The 20,545-nt window shown below is 55.1% G+C and overlaps 2 protein-coding genes across 3 annotated transcripts in view; one reads left to right on the forward strand and one right to left on the reverse strand.

Annotated features, from left to right (window-relative positions):
- The window catches only part of ZNF629 (zinc finger protein 629), an 8,699-nt gene extending 3,613 nt beyond the window's left edge, over positions 1-5,086 (forward strand). For both annotated transcript variants that reach the window (XM_040463186.1, XM_040463187.1), the window contains exon 4: positions 28-5,086. In XM_040463186.1, the coding sequence (XP_040319120.1) occupies positions 28-1,762 (1,735 nt within the window). In that variant the 3' untranslated portion in view covers positions 1,763-5,086. The remainder of the gene's footprint in view (positions 1-27) is intronic.
- Positions 5,087-8,381: 3,295 nt separating this feature from the next.
- On the reverse strand, positions 8,382-20,404 carry RNF40 (ring finger protein 40). Its single transcript, XM_040463185.1, has 20 exons — positions 20,136-20,404; positions 19,824-20,027; positions 19,257-19,424; positions 18,980-19,121; positions 18,118-18,324; positions 17,447-17,568; positions 17,202-17,348; positions 17,035-17,109; positions 16,212-16,331; positions 15,936-16,115; positions 15,626-15,761; positions 14,670-14,791; positions 14,158-14,585; positions 13,954-14,071; positions 13,680-13,829; positions 13,290-13,502; positions 13,086-13,211; positions 11,733-11,873; positions 11,521-11,622; positions 8,382-9,630 (listed from the first exon to the last, which is right to left on the reverse strand). Exons 1-20 carry the CDS (start codon positions 20,241-20,243, stop codon positions 9,454-9,456), a joined length of 3,186 nt encoding a protein of 1,061 aa, XP_040319119.1. The 5' UTR covers positions 20,244-20,404; the 3' UTR covers positions 8,382-9,453.
- Between the last annotated feature and the right edge of the window lie 141 nt (positions 20,405-20,545).

The raw sequence follows: 20,545 nt of genomic DNA on the forward strand, positions 1-20,545 counted from the left end.
CACGCACACGGGCGAGAAGCCCTACAAGTGCCCCGAGTGCGGCAAGCGCTTCGGCCAGAACCACAACCTCCTCAAGCACCAGAAGATTCACGCCGGCGAGAAGCCCTACCGCTGCACCGAGTGCGGCAAGAGCTTCATCCAGAGCTCGGAGCTGACCCAGCACCAGCGCACGCACACCGGCGAGAAGCCCTACGAGTGCCTGGAGTGCGGCAAGAGCTTCGGCCACAGCTCCACCCTCATCAAGCACCAGCGGACTCACCTGCGCGAGGACCCCTTCAAGTGCCCGGTGTGCGGCAAGACCTTCACGCTGAGCGCCACGCTGCTGCGGCACCAGCGCACGCACACGGGCGAGCGGCCCTACAAGTGCCCCGAGTGCGGCAAGAGCTTCAGCGTCAGCTCCAACCTCATCAACCACCAGCGCATCCACCGCGGCGAGCGGCCCTACATCTGCGCCGACTGCGGCAAGAGCTTCATCATGAGCTCCACCCTCATCCGCCACCAGCGCATCCACACGGGCGAGAAGCCCTACAAGTGCTCCGACTGCGGCAAGAGCTTCATCCGCAGCTCCCACCTCATCCAGCATCGACGCACGCACACGGGCGAGAAGCCCTACAAGTGCCCCGAGTGCGGCAAGAGCTTCAGCCAGAGCTCCAACCTCATCACCCATGTCCGCACCCACATGGATGAGAACCTGTTCGTGTGCTCCGACTGCGGGAAGGCCTTCCTGGAGGCGCACGAGCTGGAGCAGCATCGGGTGGTTCACGAGAGGGGCAAGACCCCAGCCCGGAGAGCTCAGGGCGACACCCTGCTGGGGTTGGGCGACCCTGCCCTGCTGACGCCACCCCCCGGAGCCAAACCACACAAGTGTCTTGTCTGCGGAAAGGGATTCAACGACGAGGGCATTTTCATGCAGCATCAGCGCATCCATATTGGAGAAAACCCCTACAAAAATTCAGATGGCCTCATCGCACACCCAGCCCCCAAGGCGCCTCAGTTCCGACCCCCCAGGCTCCCTTTCGGAGGGAATTCCTATCCAGGTGCTGCGGAGGGCAGAGCCGAACCCCCAGGACAGCCCTTTAAAATGCCTGAAGGGCAGGAGAGCTTTGGCCAAAGGCTGGGCCTGCTCTCCTCCAAGTCCTACATTTGTTCCCACTGTGGAGAAAGTTTTCTGGATCGGGCTGTGCTCCTCCAACATCAGCTCACCCACGGCAATGAAAAGCCCTTTCTCTTTCCTGATTATAGGATTGGTCTAGGGGAAGGGGCAGGGCCCAGTCCCTTCCTAAGTGGAAAGCCCTTTAAATGCCCTGAATGCAAAAAAAGCTTTGGCCTCAGCTCTGAGCTGCTGCTGCACCAGAAAGTGCATGCAGGTGGAAAACCCCAGAAGAGTCCAGAGCTGGGGAAGAGCTCTTCTGTCCTCCTGGAGCACCTCAGGAGCCCCCTGGGGGCCAGGCCCTACAGCTGCTCAGATTGTGGGGCCTCCTTTCTCGATCGCCTGGCGCTCGTCCGGCACCAGGAGACCCACACCCAAGAAAAGTCCCCCACCCCCGAGGAGCCCCTTCCAGAGCCAGCCACCCTGCCCACAAGCCAGGAAGATGAGGGAGAGGCCCCCACCCGCACAGGGAGCAGCAGCCATGGGGATGGGGAAAACCCCAAGACCCTCTCAGAAGAAAAGCCCTATTTGTGCCCTGAGTGTGGAGACGGCTTCGCAGAAGTCGCGGCCCTCCTCCTCCATAGGAGCTGCCACCCAGGGGTCACCTTGTGAAATGAGTCTGGAGACCAGGGGCCTCTCTCTCCTGAGAGGAACACTGGCTCTCCCCAGAAGTTATGTGGGGAAAGGAGGAAAACCCTATCAGATTGTAGAGAAACGGAGCATAAAGAACCCTGGGTATAAATAGTGCTTTTACATCAGTAATGAGAAACCCTATAAAATTGTTGGTGGGAACCACTTATAAGAGGCAGTAGAGAAAAACTGTTGGGTTAGAAACCCTATAAATATGTAGGAAAAAAAAAAGCCCTTTAAGTCTGTAGCAGAAAAACCCTATAAACCATAGTGGATAAAAGCCCTATTAATTGTAGGAAGAGGTCCTAATATGTCTCTAGACAACCCTATAAAACTGTTATCAAAATCCTTGTGAAACTATAGGGTCGGGGAAGTGCAGGGAATCCAATGGCATTGACTCGAGAGGAGTGACCCTCAGAAGGTGTAGAAGAGCCTCCCATGAACTTGTTCCACAGTGTTCTCTCCCCCTGGAGTACGGGAGGGAGCCTCTCTCACCAGAAGACTTGGACAGTGACACTGAGGAAAATGCTCAGCTGGGGACTAGTGTGGGGAGAGGCGAAAAATAAGTGATGCGGAGCCCCCAGACCCACAGAGAAGAAACGACCCAAGAAACTAGGAAGAGAAAGTCCAGCTCGCTGCACTGGGGGTTCCTTGGGATATGAGGCCAATCTTAGGTGATTGTGTTAGAGGAAGAGGCCCATGGAATTCCTTATCGGGAAGAATCAAAAAATGGGGAAGGAAAAAAGTGATGGCAAGCCTTTTTAAAGGCTGAAATTTGGGGTGCATAGAAACTTTAAGAATACTGGGAAGCCACTGCAAAAATTGGGGGGCAGGAGGGAGATTTCTGTTCGTGGTTTGAGGAAAGCAAACCAAGGTGAAGGTGTGGATGGAACCCAGCCAATTCGGGGCTGCCCAGTCCTCTCTGTTTCCGGGAGCTTGTTAAACTACAAGTGCAAGCAGATCCCAGCTCAGGCCGCCGGGGCTCCCCGCAGCCAGGCAGGATGGGGAATTTCTAGTCTGAGAGGCCTCCGGGGCTGGAGGGTCCCTCCTGCCCATTCTCAGGTCTCACTGTCAGGAGGTTTCTCCTGAAATCTAACTGCCACCAGGTCTCACTTCCTCGAATTCTGTCCTTAGTGGAGAGGGGGAACCGCTGCTAGTCGACCTCCAAAGAATAAAGCCCTTCAGAGACTCAAGGCCTGTGTGTGGTTAAATCCTCCCTAGACGTCTCTCCTCCAAGTCAGTGAGAGTCATGTGTGGGTTCTCTGTGGCAACGGACAGCAAGTCGACAGAATAGAGCGCTCATTACCCAGCAACCTGCTTTTAAACCTCACTTATTCATCTGAGCTGCTCGCGAGGCTGCTGGCGGGATGAGCCAGCCTGCACGTGGTGGTGGGGGTCCAAACACCCTCCCAGACTGGGCCATGGGTCCCTGAAGAGCATACGGAGGCCTGGCCACCTTCCTCCCCCTGGTACTTGGAGCTCTCTGAAGTCGTGACGCCCCAGCCTGATCGTGGTCTTGGATGGGGACAGATCCCACCCACTTGGCTCCTCTCCTCCTCAGCCAGCAACCTTCAGAGGGAAATGGGAGGATGAGAAACACATTCCCTGGCCCGACCCATCTCCTGTCTTCACACACCACACAGTTCCACTCTTTCATTAACGCCGCCAGACCCGCTAATGTGACTGAGTGTGTGTGGCAGGGGAGAGAGACTGCTGCCCTATAAAATGGTTGAGTGAAAACTCTTCAAACATCTTCAAACAAGAACCCCACAGCGTCACCCTGGAGACCCTTAAGGAAAGTGAGGACTCTGTCCAGTGCTGGGTCTAAAAGAAGTGCCCACTGACCCACGCTGGTACCACTAACGCACTGTGGTCCTGGAGTCAGAACTGAGATGCCGGGTGAGGGGGCCCTTCAGGAGTCGCATCCCTGGAGAGGGCGACTGGACTCCTCAAAGCTGTGGAAGAGACCTCTAATTCCATTACCCAAAAGCTCAAAAGGTGAAAGCCCTTCACCCTTCATCTCTCCTGCTCCCAAAGGGATGACCTTGAATTCAAAGGATCAAAATCTAGAACACTGCAAGAGGAAAAACCCAGGCCTGCTGGGGAGAAGGAAAAGGCAGGTCTTGGATAATTGTGGGGAGACCCTTATGCCATTTGTGTAAAGCCCCACCCCACCCAAGTGCCAGGTCAGAAAGCACTACTGAGAGGGGAGAAGGAGCCTGCCTGACGAATCTCTACTGACAGAAGCGTCAACAAAGGGGGTGTCCCTATGAGACTGAGGAAGAGGAGACCATTCTCCAAGTCAAAGATTTTTTGTTAAGATGATAGTAGAAAGAAACTTCAGTTGTAGAGACAAACCCCTTGTAAAGCTAGAAGCAGCGCCCCTCGGAAACAGGTCTGAGGAATCTGTCTCCAGGAGAGTCCTGGAGAGCAGCCTTTGGGGCTCAGGGGCCGGTCCCGGGGGGGAGGGGAGGTGGTCAGTATGGTCAAAGGCCAACTGTAGGCCTATTGAGGACTAGGGTGTAGCACACGTAGTAGGATGCTCGCATGTTGTAGGGATGGGTGAGGGCCAGCGGTCTTGGCTCCGGTACTGAATGGATGACGTGGACACGATTAGGTGGGGTCTGGGGTTTCATAGCAGGAAAGGGGCAGAATCGGAGACCTCTGGGGGGTGACCTGTTCTCTCTTGCCCACCTCCCCAAACACCTTTACCCAGGCGCTTCCCTCCCAGAGTGAGCTACATCTTAGGAGGAACTAAGCAGGGAGCTGGCTTGGGGAGGTGGCAGTGTCCAGAGTCTCTCTGACCAGAGTAGGCAAAGGTCCAGGGGTCGGTCGTGGCACTTGCCACCAGAACTTAGTCCGGAAGGCGTGGTGTCCCCAAGCCCTCTGTCCAGCTCCACGCAGGCCTGACTTCAGAAGTGCCCTGGGGGAGGAGCTCAATAGACAGGGTCACAGAGTCACTGGTGAAAGCAAGGGGGGAGAGGGGACATCGATCTGAGCTTAGGGTACAACTTGGAACTGCTATGGCTACGGAGGTCACATGGGAACTCAACAGAAGCAGGCATGAATCCTGAATGGTGGGGAAACTTGAAACCATCACGACCAAGAGGTGGGATCCCATGACACCCGCTCCTCAGGTGAGCAGCCCCCAGACTCTTTTGCCCCCATTAGGGAAGCCCCACTCACCTGACTTGTCTCCGTGGAGTGAAGAGAGGCCCCACTTTTGAGTGTTGTGTGTCAATAACAGTGTTGTGTCACCGGTGGTCATGTTGATTAGTTGAAGAGAATAAAGGGAATAAGATTTCCCGGGTGTTTTCTGTCTCCCCTTTCGAGTCTGGAAAGAGCTGAAGGAGCCTGTCCTCTCCCAGAGCCCGGGTCCGTTTGTAACCTCAAAAGCTCAGCCCAGCCCAGGCCACCCTTGCACCCTTCACTCAGATGCCCTCAAATCCCTATCTGGTGCTTGCAGATAGGAGCCTGAGGGTTTGTGGATTTCAAAAATCCATATCCTTGGGAGAAAGGGGGAGAAATGTGCTGAGATGGTGGCAGAGCCAAGCAGGTCTTGGTGCCTGGCTTTGGCACCAGCATGACATGCTGACTCCTGGGTGGCTGCCTGGTGCGTCTGGCACTGGTGGGCTCCCATCCAGCCATGCAGCCCCAGGGGGGCCTCTCTGACCATGGCAACCGCGCTCCTCCCAAGACTGCCACAAGGGAAAGCTCCTAAGCTCTGGTTCCAAAAGCTGGCAGCCACCTCCCCTGGTTCACCTGGGGCCCGGTCAGCCCTCCTCTGGGCCAGAGCCTCCTGTCTAGGAGAGACCTGAAGAGACCTGGATGGAGACCTGGCTTGTCCTCTCATCCCCAGGAGGTAGCCCATAAGCCCTCACTGTGTGAAGAGGCTCAGAGAAGGGCAGCCACTTGCCCAAGATCCACAGGACGGCAGTGAGGGAAACCAGAATGACCGGGAGCAGGCTCTGCACCCAACCAAGCCTCTCCTCCCCCAGCGCTGGGCCTGCCTGGGCCTGGCCTGGGCTCCACATTGTCTGGCCAGGTGGGGCTGCTCTAATGAATCCTCAATGCCAGGCTTGCCTCAGTGCTATCTCCTGGGCCTAGGCCTGGCCATGGCTCCCCGAGCAGCCACCTGAGGTCAGCACTTGCTCTAACCTGTAGCCTGCCTCTGTCCCAGCCTGCAGGGAGCCTCCTGCCCCAGCCAAGAAGCTTTCTCTCCACTTTCTTCATGCTTCTCTGACCCTGACTCGCAAGGCAGGCTTACTGTCTCGCCTTCCCTTTCCCCATGTAGAAAACGAGGAGTAGAGTAGCAGGTCAGGGAGGAGGGTGAGGTGAGCAATGAAGGCTCTCCTGGATTCTGTGTTCCCTGCCCTGGTTCCAGCGCAGAGGTCTTCAGTAAAGTGAGGGGATTTCGGGGGAAAGAACAGGCACTGGAGCACAGTGATTGGTTCAGAGACTTAGCAGAAGGGGCTGTGGACCCAGATGTGGTGCCCGCCACAACAGAGGGTCAGGAAACTGGCTGGAGGAAGTGACCTGAGGCATGAGAACAGGGGCCAGGGGTGGGTGGGGTGGGGGATAGAGAGTATATAGCAGTTATGTGGCAGGGAGTGGGCGGTTAGATCACAGAGGGGGTAGAGATTAAGGTAAGGTAGAGAACACAGGCCAGAGTATAGAGCATCTTGTCTGAAGAACTTGGGGGTAGAGCACCACTGGGATCTTTAAGGAGATTTTAAGGAGAGTGACATGACCTCACCCCCCTCCTGCTCCCCAACAACTGGTGGTGTTTTTCTAGGTCTGGAGCTCAGGAAAGAGAATTGGGTTGGAGGATTGGGTCTTAGCAGCTTAGCTGTAGCCAAAACCATGGACGAACACACAGGAAGAGTGGCAGAGAGAGGAGAGGATGTAGCTTAGGGGTGGAGGAACAGGACCAACAGAAGACAGTAAGTATAAGGACAGTCAGGACAGTTAGCACCACAAGTCCAAGATTAAAGAGAGTGATTAGTGTCAAATGCTCCATTGGACCCTGTAGCCAATCACACAGCAGCCCCAATTCTGGTTAAAACAGGCACCTTCCCCACTGAGGCCAATATCTACTCACCCCTAAGAGGCCAGCTAAGGTCAGTGTTGGTTCTGGAGGAACGTTGGCCTGCCCATCCCAGGGGCCCAGGGTTTCACAGCCACTGAAGCCACTTGGGGCTACTGGGAGTTGTAAGGGGTCAAACTTCCTGAGTGGAGAGACCTGACCAACCCCAAAGACAGAGCTTCCCAGCACTGGGCAGACTGATTGCAAACCAACATTCATGGGGAATACTCTTTTCCTCCCACCACATCAGTGCTTGATCCTGCCACTGAAATTCTGGCATCTTTATCCCACACATTGGGCTTGAGCAAGTGGTTTGGTACCTACTTTAGTAAAGACTCACAGAGTTTTTACTTCTCAGGGTATGGAGACTGGTCAAGAAGAGACTTTTCAGAAAGTGATGTGTAGTTAGCTTATATTTACTTAAAAAGCCCGTGTGGAGGAGACTCCTGAGAAAAGCCAGTAGTGCTCACAGAGGATTGGCTGACCCCGACCTCTCCCGGGCGCGGCCCTCTCAGAGCCGGCCCGCGTCTCTATGATGCAATATGCTGCGTTTTTCCCATCCTGGCGTCCGCTGCCCCTAGGCGGCGGACACTTCCTGGAAGGCCCGATGCCATCCCCCGCCGCGGCCCGGGTCTCCGCCAGCGTGCCCACCGCGGCCAGCCCAGCGCCGGAAGTCACTGTGGCCCGCGTCTCCGTCTCCAGTCCGACCTGGTCCAGCCACTGCAGCCCCACCGAGACGCTGGACGCCAGGTGGGGCCCAAAGGCTGACAAGGCCGCGAGCCCCCGCGAAGGCGGGACTGCTGCCAAGCCTGCGGCCACTACCGTCACCCCGCGCCCAACTCTGGCACCCAGCCCAGTCGGCACTGGCCCCGGCGCGAGCCCCGCCACAGCCGCAGCGATGGCCCCAGCCGCGGACCTCACAGCAAGCGGAACCCACAGACGCCAATCGACACACGGTTCCCGAGAACACGGCCAGCAGCCAGAAAAAGTTACAATGAAGGAAGTCATCCGCTGCGCTGCTCTCCTCTGTCCGCCTGAGGGGAGGGGCGGGTGAAGCCGCTGGGGAGCGATAGTCCGCAGATTGCGTCCAGGTCTGCCTTTGGCCGGTACAACCCTAGAACCGGCTCTCTCCGCGGAGGACCTTGTTACCTGGTGATTAAGGGACTACATTTCCCAGGATGCAGTACGAGACCCCCGGCATCCCAGCGACCAATTATTGAGAGGGGCGTGGCGAGAGCCTGCAGACCGGGCGGCAGAGACGCCGGGATCGTGGGAGTGTCAGCCCTCCCCCGTAGCAGCAGGAGGGGCAGGCCGGTGACAGTGGAGAACGATGCTCTCTCCCTGCAGACATGCTCCTCCCACGAGCCCAGTTTAGGATCCACGACGGCAATCCAAATGTAACTAGATGCTGGGGGTGGGAAACGCGAGGTTGCTGTGCAGGCCCTTGGGGGGGGGTTTACCTGCCAGGCAGGACAGCGCCGGAAGTGTAGCAGCTAAAATCTGGGACCACGTTTAGGGCAGGAAGCCTGGCTACTTGGACTGCAGGCTGAGGGTTGGATGTTTATTCATAACATTAACAGCCTATACAAGACATCTCCAGAGCAGGGCCTGTGGGTCTGAATGGACCCTTGCACCTGTCAGCAGCTCCATCTTCCAGGCCCCTGCCTGCTGCCTTCACAACCATGGGAGTTTGCTTGGGCAGACAGCACAGGTAGCATCATGGGGACAGGCTCAGTCACAGGGTGTTAGATGAAGCTCCTCTACCTGGAATGATCGGAAGTTGGCCCAGCCGCTAGTCTGTCCCTTCCCCTCCTGGGACATAATGCCTCCATGAAGTTAAGGCCACCAGGATGAAAGCAGGGTCAGAGTTTGGGAAGCATGAGGTGGGGGTAAGTGGGTTTGGGAGAGAAACAGATGGGTGGGGGGAGGCTGATTAGAATAAAGACTGATGATCTTGGTTCAGCACCCCTGAGATGAGGGCAAGGTGACTGCAACAGCCAGAGTTTCCCAGAAGAGGACAGTGCTCCCGCCCACCCCCCCCTTTACAGGGGGGTACCTCCTTCAGCCAAGAGCCCAGTGAATCCACAGGAGGGAAGTCCCACCCAAGTGTGGAAAAATCTCCGTGGGCCCAAGAGTTCAGGAGGTGGGGAAACTGGCCCACCCTTGGTCCTCACTTGTGGGTGTATAAGCAAGCAGGTAGTGAGCCTCCTCTTGAGTGGGAGGTCACAGCCTGGGGGATTTCACCCTTTGGACAGGGATGGGCCCAGGGAGACAGCTGGAGAAGGATTAAGGTCAGCTTCCAGGAAGCTCAGTTGAATGCTCTGGACCCTCAGGCCTCTCACAGCTGACCCTTCCTGCAGGGCAGATGCCCCTTAGGCTGTAGCTCTGTGTGGAAAAGGTATAAATGAGCTTGCCAGATCTCACTCCCACTAGCATGCACTGGGACCCCCAAACCAACTAGGTGGAGAGGGGCTGGGCCCCCAAGTTCCGGAATGGAGGGTAAGGGCCACTGAATGCGGGGAGGGGAGGGACTGGAGGCACAGCCCCCAGGGTCCATGGGTGTTCCAAAGTCCCCTGAGTTACGGGTTCAGCTGATGTAGACACGGTGGAAGTCGTGGGCACCAAAGGCTGCGTTGCACTTGGGGCACTTCCTCTGGCGGGCCTCATAGCGGCCCCGCACACACTCGAAGCAGAAAACGTGGAAGCACTTGGTAAGGACTGCATCCTTCTTGCGGGTGTTACAGCAGGGGCAGGTCAACCGCGCCTGGGCCAGGCAAAGGCATCAGCTCGGGACAGTCCTGATGGCCCCCAGACCCCAAGCTGACAGCAGGAGGTGGTCCAGGCTAAGCCCACCACACAGCAGACTGCATCTAACTCTCACCATAACCATGAGAGATGGGGATGGGCACTCTCCGGATGAGGAAACTGAGGCTCAGAGGCCAAGGTCTCAAAACCAGAGAGTAGCAGAATCTGGATTCTAACCCAGGCAGTGGTGGCCAGTGGGCAACATGTTCTCCCCGCCCTGCTCAAAAGCCAATAACCCAAAGGCCCAGCCGGGACTCCCCTGCCTTGGGGCTTTATCTCTTGCCGCTCTGGCCTTCTCTGGCAAAAGCCCAATCCTGGCTGAAGCTGACGATCTACCTTCTCTTCATCTGCACCTGCTGGGCATAGCAGTGCCACTAGAAATCTCCCAGCTCCACCCTCAACTGGGCCCACCCCTGGTGCTGCCCAGAGATCCTGCTGGGTCCCTGGACTCACTCTTCTCTACGAAGAGTGAAACCTCCTGAAACATCTACCGGCCACCAGGTCTCATGTCCAACTCCAGGAATTCCCTCAACTCAACATTCCCCGACACTCTTCCTCTGCCCCACTTGAAAGCCCAGGCCAGCCCACACCCCAGCATCACCTCTTCCCTTAGCTGTCAAACCATCCTCGTCAAAGTCCATCTTTTCTGGAGAAACTCTCCTCTGCCTCCCCATGGCCTCCCCCAGCTACCCCTGCCCCTTCAAGGCCAAACTGCAGGCTTCTCTTCCTTTATCATTTAAGCTTTGAGATTCCTAAGGGAAAAGAATAACCCACCCCGTATCATATCACAGACCCTCCCTGGGTGACCACAGTTCTATTTGGCTTCCACCATTACCTCTGCCTGCAGACAATCCTCCAACCTCATCATCCAGAAAGTCGTCCTGCTTCGAATGCCTTGCCAGCCTCCCAAAGGCACATTTTCAACATCCCTGAGATACAACACTTTCCACCAACACCTACTCCTTTGAGGTCTTCCTAATCCTACCATATGCCACTAGTTTCTCCAATCAGGAACCCAGGAGCTCTCAGGATCTCCCTTTCCCTCACTCCATGAATCAATCCATCCCTGAGTCCAAGCACTTCTGCCTCCTAAATATCTCCTCACCTCTTCTACTTGTCTCTAACACCCGAGGCTAGCTCCCTACCAGTTTTTGCCTCAATGACTGCAACTGCTTAAGAGATTTCTCTGCCTCTAGTCTTTACCCCCTCTAGCCCAAATCCAGCCATATAACTCTCTGGTTTAAACCCCCTTGATGTCTCCATACTACCTACAGGATAAACCAAGCGTCTCAACCTGACTCACCACACCCTTCAGGATCTGACACTGTTAAGACCCTCAGCTTTCCTGCTCATCACAAAACCTACATTCTGTCTTCCAATTACAGTGTCCAGCAATCTGTGCTCCAGCACACCACTCTCAGTGAAGGACCTCTACCTTTCCCTTTGCTGGAACCCTCTCATCTTCATTACTCACAGTCAACCCTCATTCTTCAGGTTTCCCTTGGAGGACATTCCTTCCAGGAAACCTGCTAACCCCCAGAGCTGCCGTGGGGTTAGCCATCACATCGCTCATCACTGAGAATATTGGCTGCTTCCTTCAACAGACGGTGAGTTTCAAGAAATCAAAGACTAGAGCTAGTTCCTAGCCCTCCCACACCTGGCCAGGCACTGTGCCTGGCATGAGCACATGTACATTCGTCAGCTGTTTGATTCTCCACAACTAGGGCCCTGCCCACCTTTTTTATCTAACCTTATTTCTGGGGTCCCCAGGCTATCCACTATAGTCCTCGCCAACTCCCCATCTAAGATTCCTGGGTTGTTGGGGCACAACTCAGCCCCACGGCCCCACCTTGTACTCCTTGATCTCCTCCTGGAGAATTTCATCGGCATCTGCGTAAACCTCCACCTTCCTCTGCTTCTCCAACTTGCGCCGCAGTCGGGAGATGTCCTCCTGGGGCAGGAGAAGGGCTAGGCTAAGTGCAAGGGTCCTCATCTTGAACCACCCGCCCCTAGGCCACATCAGTGACCCTGAACAACCCTGTCCCTACCCCATGCACACACCTGAGCCCTCTTGAGGTTGAAGCTCTCTTTCTCGCGAGCGGCCCGGCTCTCTGCCAGGCAAGGCTGGATCTCTCGCAGCCGCGTCTGTACGTGCTCCAGCTGCACCTTTAGGTCCTCAGCCAGCTGGGCTGCTTCCACAGCCTGGGGTAGGTGGAACAGGTTAAGGGTAGGCTCGCCTGAGCCTGGCGAGTCAGGCATGTGGAGCCATGGTCTACAGATGCCTGTGTCAAACATTCCAGTGATTCCTGCTCTTGGGATCAAGTCCAGGATCTTCACTGGAGCTAGTTCTGCCTCCTGACCTCTCCACCTTCACCTCTATCTCTGCAGTTCCTGACACGCTCACTTCCTACCTGCATAACTCTCCTATCTCTGAACCTCCACAGGGCTCTTCTCTCTTCTCCCCTCAACACCCCCAACACACAGGTTTCTTTCCAGTGGCTCCCTCAGCCCTCAGCTTACATGTCGGTTCTGGAGACAGGCTCCCCCTATTTTTCTTTCACAGCACCTTAGTTTCCTTCACAAGATTTACTGGAATCTGCAGTAACATATTTTACCTGTGGGATATCTGGCTATCTACCTCCTCAAGACTGAAGTTCCCATTTCCGGTAGGACCCTCTTATTCCAGGTTCTCTCTAGCACTCAGTGCCGGGGGTACATGGCAAGGGGATGAATTATACTGCTTTAATGAATCAATTAAATGGGGGGGGGGGGGAAGCACAGTAGGGAAAACAAACTAAAACTAACATTGATCTTAAGCCTTTCCCATGACCTAGACATTCCAGAACTTCAATTCAACTATGTGACAGGAACCAGCATCCCTACTTTACATCTAGCCAACTTAGTGCTCAAGATGCAAGTTCTGGGGATGCCTGGGTGGCTCAGTCAGTTGAGTGTCAGACTCTTGATTTTGGCTCAGGTCACGATCCCAGGGTCATGGGATCGAACCCCACATAAGGCTCCATGCTCAGCATGAAGCCCGCTCAAGATTGTCTCTCTCCCTCTGCCCCCTCTCCCCTGCTCACGTGCTCTCTCTCAAAAAAAAAAAAAAAAAAAAAAAAAAGGTGTGTTCTGGAGCCAAGGAGATCCAGGCCCCAATTTCAGGTCCACTCTTTCTTGAGCAAGTCAGTTGCTCTGCCTGAGCTTCAATTTCCTAAGTTATGAAAAACAGATAACAAATACCATCTTACGATTGTTCTAAGACCAAAATGCAACCCAGCACAGACAGGCCTTAGCACAGGAACTAGAACACAATAAGTATTGGAGACGTGAGCTGGGCCGGGAGAGGAGGTAGAGCAGGGCTTTAGCTGTGAGCCACCATCCCAGGTTGCTTTCTGCCCTCGGGCCTGGCCTCACCTTCCTTTTGTTGAGCTCCAGGGCCTGGCTGCGCAGCGTCAGCTCCTTCTCTACACCCCCGAGGCTGCCCTGCAAGGCCCGCTCTTTTTCCTCCAGCTTCTGCACGGTCAGCAGCTGGGCATCCACCTGAGGTCAGGGGTGGAGACTCAGTGCTGGGGAGCTGGTGCCTCTCCAGCTCCACCCTACAGCCCAGGGCTGCCATACCTGGGACTTGAGGCCAAGAACTTGCTCGCCCAGCTCATCCTTCTCCTCCCGCAGTAGTTTGTGAATCTGGTTGGCCTTGATCCGTTCTGACATCAACTTAAAGTTGGCATCATCCTTCTCCCGTAACTGCTGTAGCAGCCTCCCATTTTGTTCCTGCATGTCCTCAAAAGCCTGACCCGTCACATCCATCTCCGACAGCAAAGCCTCTTCTTCCTGCAGCAGGTGGACAGGGACAAGATGGAAAACGGAAGATGGACACAATGATCGTGGGCAAACCACAGGAAAAAAGGACTGATCACAGAGTGATCCCAGAGCATCTGCTAGGAGTACCCATCAAGGAGTTAAGGGTATCCCAATATTCAGAAGCAGGGGACCACAAGGGGGTCATACCTGCTTGGTAGCACCCAACTTGCGCTGCAGGTGTTCGATCTGTTCCTCGGCTTGCCGAATGCGCCGCAGGGCGTCCTCATCAGCAATTTTCTTGCTCTCTCTTCGGTCCCTCTCCTCCAATTCCCGAATGCGGCCTCGTAGTTCATCGACCTACAGCCACCAGAAAGAAAGAGCTAGCTCTTCTCACTGCTTCCTGCTGACCTAGGGCCCTGCTCTAGTCAGAACCCCCCAGGGCAGCCTCTGTGTATGCCCCACAGGCCCTACCTGCCCTCACCTCAGCCTTGGCCTTGCGTTCGGCTGCCATGAGCTGCACCTTATCCCGCTGTTCCTTGGGTGCTGACTTGTACATGTCCAGCAGCAGCTTCATCTCCTTCTGGCTTTCCTGGGCCTTCCTGGAGAAGCACAGGAGGAAGGCTTGGTGACTGGGGCCGGAGGCCACTTTGGCAGGGGTGGAAAGGAGACAAAAACAGGGTCTCACTTGAGCTCTGCTCGGAGACCTTTAAGGAGTTCTGACTCCTTCCTCTTGGCCTCCTCCACCTTGGCCTTCTCCCGATCAGCTCTTGAGAGAGCTGAGGCTACAGATGGGGGTCCCAGGCCAGGCCCTTCCCGCTCCCGAAGCTCCCGCTTGGGCCTGGCCTCAGGTTCTCGGCTCCGGGAGGAGGGGCCCTGGGACCCAGGAGTTAAGGCCTGGGAATCTTCCTCAGAGGGGGCCAGCTCCTCTTTCTTTGCTGAGGAGGCAGCAGTGGTGGCACCAGGCACTGAAGCCACCTCCTTTTTGCTGTCAGGGGCACTGACAGGGCCTGGCCCACCCTCTTCTTTCCCTGGGGTTGGGGCACTGAGGCCAGAGTCCTCTGGGTGGCCCAGGTTCGGAATGGAGTGGGTTGAGCCACTGGCCTGGGCCCGGAGCTGCAAAGATAAAGAACAGGGCTGAGGTGAGACAGTGCTTACTGGGGTCTAGCCAAGGCTTTTCCGAGGCATCCCCTTCCTCACCTTGCCAATCTCAGCCTGCACTTCCCGCAGCTTCCGCTTGTATCGCTGGGCATCCCCCTTTAGCTGGTGGTTGTGGTTTTGGAGGCTGCTGATCAGGTGGCGCATCTCACGGTTGATGGGCCCTGGGGAAGGGTTGGAAAGTAAGGAGTTAGACTGGCCTCTGGGCTAAGAGCCCAACTCCTCAGTGGTGGGAGAAGGGGAGCCAAAGCCATCACTCCCATTGTGAAGGAGAGGGAAACTGAGGCCCTGTACGGAGTGTGACCTTATCAAAGTAATAACCTAGGCTTAGAAGAAAACTCTCAAACCTCCTGTTTATGTTATTTCTGTTAATGTAGACTTTTGGTATTTCCAAATTTCCTTCAAAGGAGCACACGACTGTAACATTCATCGAAGTAAATTAGTCCGATTCTTTCATATTTTTAAATAGATGTCATCTTCTGAGTTTCATTTCTCTGACCTCCCCATCCAAAACCACAATCTTCTAACACTTCATATCTTTCTCCCCTGCTTTATTTCTCTTGATATATTTGCCACTATCTAACATACACCTTCTATTTTTTACTTTGTTGTCTTTCCCCACTACGCTACTAGGCCACAATAGCAAAGATGCTTTGAATTTTGTTTACTAATATAATCCCAAAGCCTGGAAGAGAGCCAGATTTAATACATTCACAAATGAACGAATACCTCCAAGAGAGAGACACTGTAAGGCCAGAGAACCACAGACAGGGCCAACAGCTCATGTTCTGGCTGTGCCTGCTCCATCAGCCACCTCAGCTGGTTGTGACCCTCACTGTGCCCTTGAGCCAGGTGCTATGATCCCTGTTTTGGCCAGGGACAGGAGGCTCTGCAAAAGGAAGGGGCTTAACCCCTTGCATCTGGATAAGCAGTAGCCCCCCACCAGGGACCAGCAATCCCAGATAAGGCCCCACCTCCACCCCGTCTTCACCACATACCCGCCTGCTCGTTGGCCGCCAGGTTCTGTTCAAACTCGATGCGCAGCATCTCGTACTCCTTGCGTACCTGGGCCAGCGTGTCCTCCAGCTGGATAACCTCTGTGCGCAGCTTCTTCTGTAGCCCCAGCTCATCGCTCTGTAGGTTGAGGTGTTAAGGACCCACACAACCCTTTAGCCCCTGGCAAACCCCTCTCTTCTTCCCCCCCACCTCAGGCCTCAGTGGCTTAGGAAGAATTTATTCCCAAGGGATCCCTGGTAGCACACAAGGCCTCCAAAGGCCCTGACCCTAAGGTCTGTTCCAGGGCCATACCTCCATGTGCTCAATGTGTCTCAGGTGGGAATTCTTGGTAGCCAGCAGCAGCCCCCGGGCCTCATCAAGCTGGGTCTTCACTTGCAGAGACTCATTATAGAGCAGTGAGAACTGAGCCTGCAACATCCGGTACTCCCCCGTTTCCCGCACCACCTCCTCAGGAAGGCTCCGCAGGGCTACCTAGGAGCAAGGTGCCCAAAAGTGATCAGCAGGAGGATTCAGGGCCCAGCAACTACCTGGCAGGCTCAGGCCCTACCAGGCCTAAATACAGCCCACCTTGAGGCGCTCATTGGTCCGCACAGCCCCCTGAAGCTCGGCCTGTAGCTTCTCCAGCTCTGCCATCCGGCTGTTGGCCAATTCCTGGTTTTCTTCCAACTCTGCATTCAGCATCTCAAACTGTGGAGCGGGAGGGACTATGGCAGGTAGGGCCAGGCCAGAATGCATGCTTCCCTCCCATCCCCACCACACGGGGACAATGATGGATTCTGAAGCCCTAAGGACAGGCCAAACGCAAGCACTTTCCTAAGGGCTCCCAGATAAGTGGGAGAAAATACTGCACGGTCAGTGCTGGCAACCAAGGCTGACAGGGAGTCAGGGAAGGCTTCCTGAAACACCTGAAGAAAAAGCTGAAATAAGGAGTTCACAGGAAACAGTGACCCTCACAGGACCACAAAATAGTGCAACGACCAAGAAGTCATAGAGCCCGCTCAGTGAGGCCCTTCTTCAGCTACCCAGCTAAGAACGCCAGTCAGCTCCAACATATTTCCATTGGTCTCTTTTCTATGCTTTTTCTTTGAGGCACTTATCGCCACCTTATGTACTACGTACTTATTTGCTCCTTCAACCAGAACCCAAACTCCAAAAAAACCTCTGATTTCTGTCTATATTGTCCTCTGATATGCCTGCTTCCTAGCAGTCTCTACCATTTAGCATTCAACAGTATTTACTGAATATGTAAACGAATGAGACAAAGCAGCATGAGTACAGGCAAGGGCCTCAGAGACCATGTGGGTGGTCTGTCCTTAATTCTGAGGGAACGTTCATGGGTAAGGTAGATAAAAGGTTATGGGAGGGGCTGCCAAGAATGGCGGCTGCTCACCTTCTGCATGCTGAGTGTGATCTGGCCCCCCTGGAAACCTGAGGAGCTCCCAGACACATAGTAGCCAGAGTTGAGCTGTGGAGAGACAGATAGATGGGAGTGGAGGAGAGAAGCAAGACTCCAAGTATTTAGCCCTGGCTCCATCTGACCCAGCACCCTAGCCCCACCTGCTCCAAGGCCTCCGCCAGGTGCTTATTGAGCTTCTGCTCACGCTTGCGCAGCTTCTCGATGTCCCACTGCAGGTCCTCCACCGTCGTCTCCATCTCTAGCACCTTGGTCTCTGCTGACGTCACTTTATCCTGGAGCTCAGAATACTAGACAATGATAGGGAAGACGCTTAGAGCAAGGGACTTGGCTCCCTGAGATCCTGGGTGCCCATCTAACCCAAATCCTGCCCCAGTTTTAATCCCACCTCCAATGAGATGCGGTGGTGCTTCTCCTGTAGCTGGGTGGCCAAGTCCTGCAGTCGCCGGTTCTCACGACCCAGCTCCCGGGTGCGCGCCCGAGCCACCTCACTGGGGGGCTCGCTGTCCCCTGGGAAGGCAGGGCTCGGGTAAGAGCGAAGTCCAAGGCAATGGGGCAAAGTACTAACTCATTCTGTGAGTGCCCATGTGATCCACCAGCTGTCTTGCCAATCTCTCATGACAAAGCCAGGAGTCTTTATCCCCACTGTACAAAGGAGGAAACCAGCTCAGAGAAGAGAGCCATTTACTGAGAACGCCCAGGCTAGAACAACAGGACTAGGGCTGGGAGAAGCCTGTCAACCTGCAAAGCCAAGGCACTTGCTACTATGCCTTGTGGATCAACAACTGCCACCAAAATTTGCGCAAAGTGTTCCAAAGAGGTCTCCAGCTGGAAGGCAGGGGCCCCATAAGCATCGACAACTCCTCCCACCTATCTCTCTAGAGTTCAACCCCAGGAATCAGAGCCAGGGCCCCATCTACAACCGACCCCTTTCCCTGAGAACGTGGCTGATTTATTCCTTGGAGAATTATGGCTGCCTCTGGGCTTGGGGCATTGAGGGGATATAATCAAGATGCAAATGGGGGTAGACACCCATGCGATGGGGAAGGAAGAACCAACCTCGGCTATATACTCGCTGACAGAGTTCCTCCACCCGGCGTTGTAGGCGGTCTGAGGCCTCTACGACCCGGGACACAGCTGCCTTGGAGAACTCCATCCGGCCCTGCAGCTGGAGCTCCACCTCCTCACTGCTGCTGGCGCCCAGTGCTACCACAAAAGCCAAGGCTGGCTCACTGAGAGGGGGCCGCGGCTGCACCGGCAGAGGCTCTGCGAGGGATGGACAGACCTTTGTGAGGATAACAGCAGCAATTACCACCACTCCATACGATGTTCCAGCCTGAGCCCTTCACTCTACGGCTCACTGAATTGACACACGCAATGCCTGTAATACACTGGTATCCCCATCCTCAAAGTGATACAACTTTATTTCAGAGAGATAATTTACTCAAGGCCACAGAGCTCCCAAATCACTCTTCAGGGAAGCCTTCTCCATCTAAATTAGAACCACACACATGTGTGCATACACTGATTCCCTCTCAAGGGCCCCTGTACTTTTTACTCATGGCTTAAAATCACTTCCTCCCTGAGGTCAGGGCCAACGTTTCTTCCTGTCTTTGTTTCTTCTGAGGCTGTACCAGTACTCAATGTTAATAGTTTTCAACTAAATGAGTGTCAAACATGACACGCACTATGAACCAAGTCACTCAGATTCCAAAGCCCGGGGCCTGGGGTCTTATCCACTGGACTTTTGCCACCCAAACATGAAATCAGGTGTGTGTGTGTGTGTGTGTGTGTGTGTGTGTGTGTGTGTACGAGTGAGAAGACAGGCGGGAAATTCGAGAGACACATATAAAAGTCCCCTCCATTCCAGGACCTTTCTTAGCTTAACTAAGCTCCCCAGATCCTAGGGCTCAGGTCCTACCCCTCAGCTCCGATGTCCCTGGCTCTGTGACAGGGGTCTCATCACGTGTCAGTCCCTCCTGGGTCCCAGGCGCCTCTGTCCCTGAAGACAGCTCCCCCTGGCTCTCATGGTGTCGGAGAAGGGCTTCCACGGTTTCATCCAGCTGAAGGGAGAAAGCACCAAAAATGTTACAAATCCCTCAGGTGCTTCCCAGCATGATACCCCTTTTCCCAGCAGAGGAGTCTGAGGATTGGCAGCAGGATCAAGGCCAGGTCTTGGAAAGCAGAGGGGCGTCCACCTGGGCCCAGTAGCGATTGACAATGAGAAGTGTGGCATCGTCTGTGGCCTGCCGCTTCTCCAGCTTCTCAATTCGTTCTCGGAGTTCATCTTCACAAGCCTGTCGCTGTTCCAACCGCTCTGCTAGTTTCTTGTTCTTGAACTGCAGAACCTTCAGGTCCATCTCCTCCTACCAAGGAAAACAAAGGGGCCAAGGAGAGGGTCAAGCAGGGCCCAAGAAACCAATCACAGAGAGAAACAAAGGAGAGCAACTGGAATGGAGAAGAGAAAATCCCCAGACTAACCGCTAACAGGATTTAAAGAGGCTCAGACACCCACAGAGAAAGCATCTTGGTTGTGAGTTCTACCTCTTTCTAACTCTCAAGTCTTTGACAAGTCATATGCCCCCTGGGAACTTGTTTCCCTTATCTGTAAAAGGAAGGCAAAAATCGTGTCCTCCGTTTCCTTCAACGGTGTGTTCTGTAAAGTGCCAAGCTTGGGCAACTGGGAGTAAAATTCTGGACGATTTGGACGGAGAACAAAGATGGGTGTCTGGCAAGTTGTGAGGACTGGGGCAGGAGCCACGAACCGTAGAAGAGATGCCCCCAAGACGAATGGGCTCTATGAGCGTGGTTGTGGTCTTCTCTTCACGGCTCAGCTTCTTCTCTGGGGGCCCTGAGCCCCCGTCGCCGGCGGCGCGTTTGTTGCCGGGTCCAGACATGGCCGCGGAGACGAGGAGCGGCGCAGGGTCTCCCGAGGGACGTCGGGCAGGCGTGGGTGGCACTTCTGTCACCTGCAGAAGACAGAGAGCATAGATGTGGAGGCTGCCAGCGCTCCGCAGCCCCAAGCACCCCCGCACACACCTGCTGGATCTCGCCCCCGCCAGCCCCGGGCCCCTCACCTGCAGCAGGATCAGCCTAGCGCCATCTTGGACTTCACCGGACGTCACCGGCCTCTTCAGCCCAGAGCGCAAGCGCCGCAGGCAATGCCGGATGTGGCGAAACTTCATTTCCTGTTTCTATTGGTCGCGTTTTGTCCCACCTCTAGGGTCCCGTTTGGTTTCTTTCTGAAGACCTCCTCTTTCTCTCGGCGATTGGCCAGTAAACAGTTCCCGTGGTAACTGACACCGCACTTACATTCCCTAGTCCTAAGGGCAACGCCTGCGTCAGGTCAGCCACTTTGAAGGGAGGGCGCGGGGGCGGGGCTTGAAACTTATTGCGCATGCGCATTCTCTTCTTACTGATTGGCGAGCGCCCTAAACTTCCTCCCTCCCTCCACAAGCTCCCTTAGCAACGGTCGCCGTTGAAACGG

Source organism: Herpailurus yagouaroundi, unplaced genomic scaffold (assembly GCF_014898765.1).
Source record: "Herpailurus yagouaroundi ecotype Mexico unplaced genomic scaffold, PumYag 379, whole genome shotgun sequence".
NCBI classification, from domain to species: Eukaryota; Metazoa; Chordata; class Mammalia; order Carnivora; family Felidae; genus Herpailurus; species Herpailurus yagouaroundi.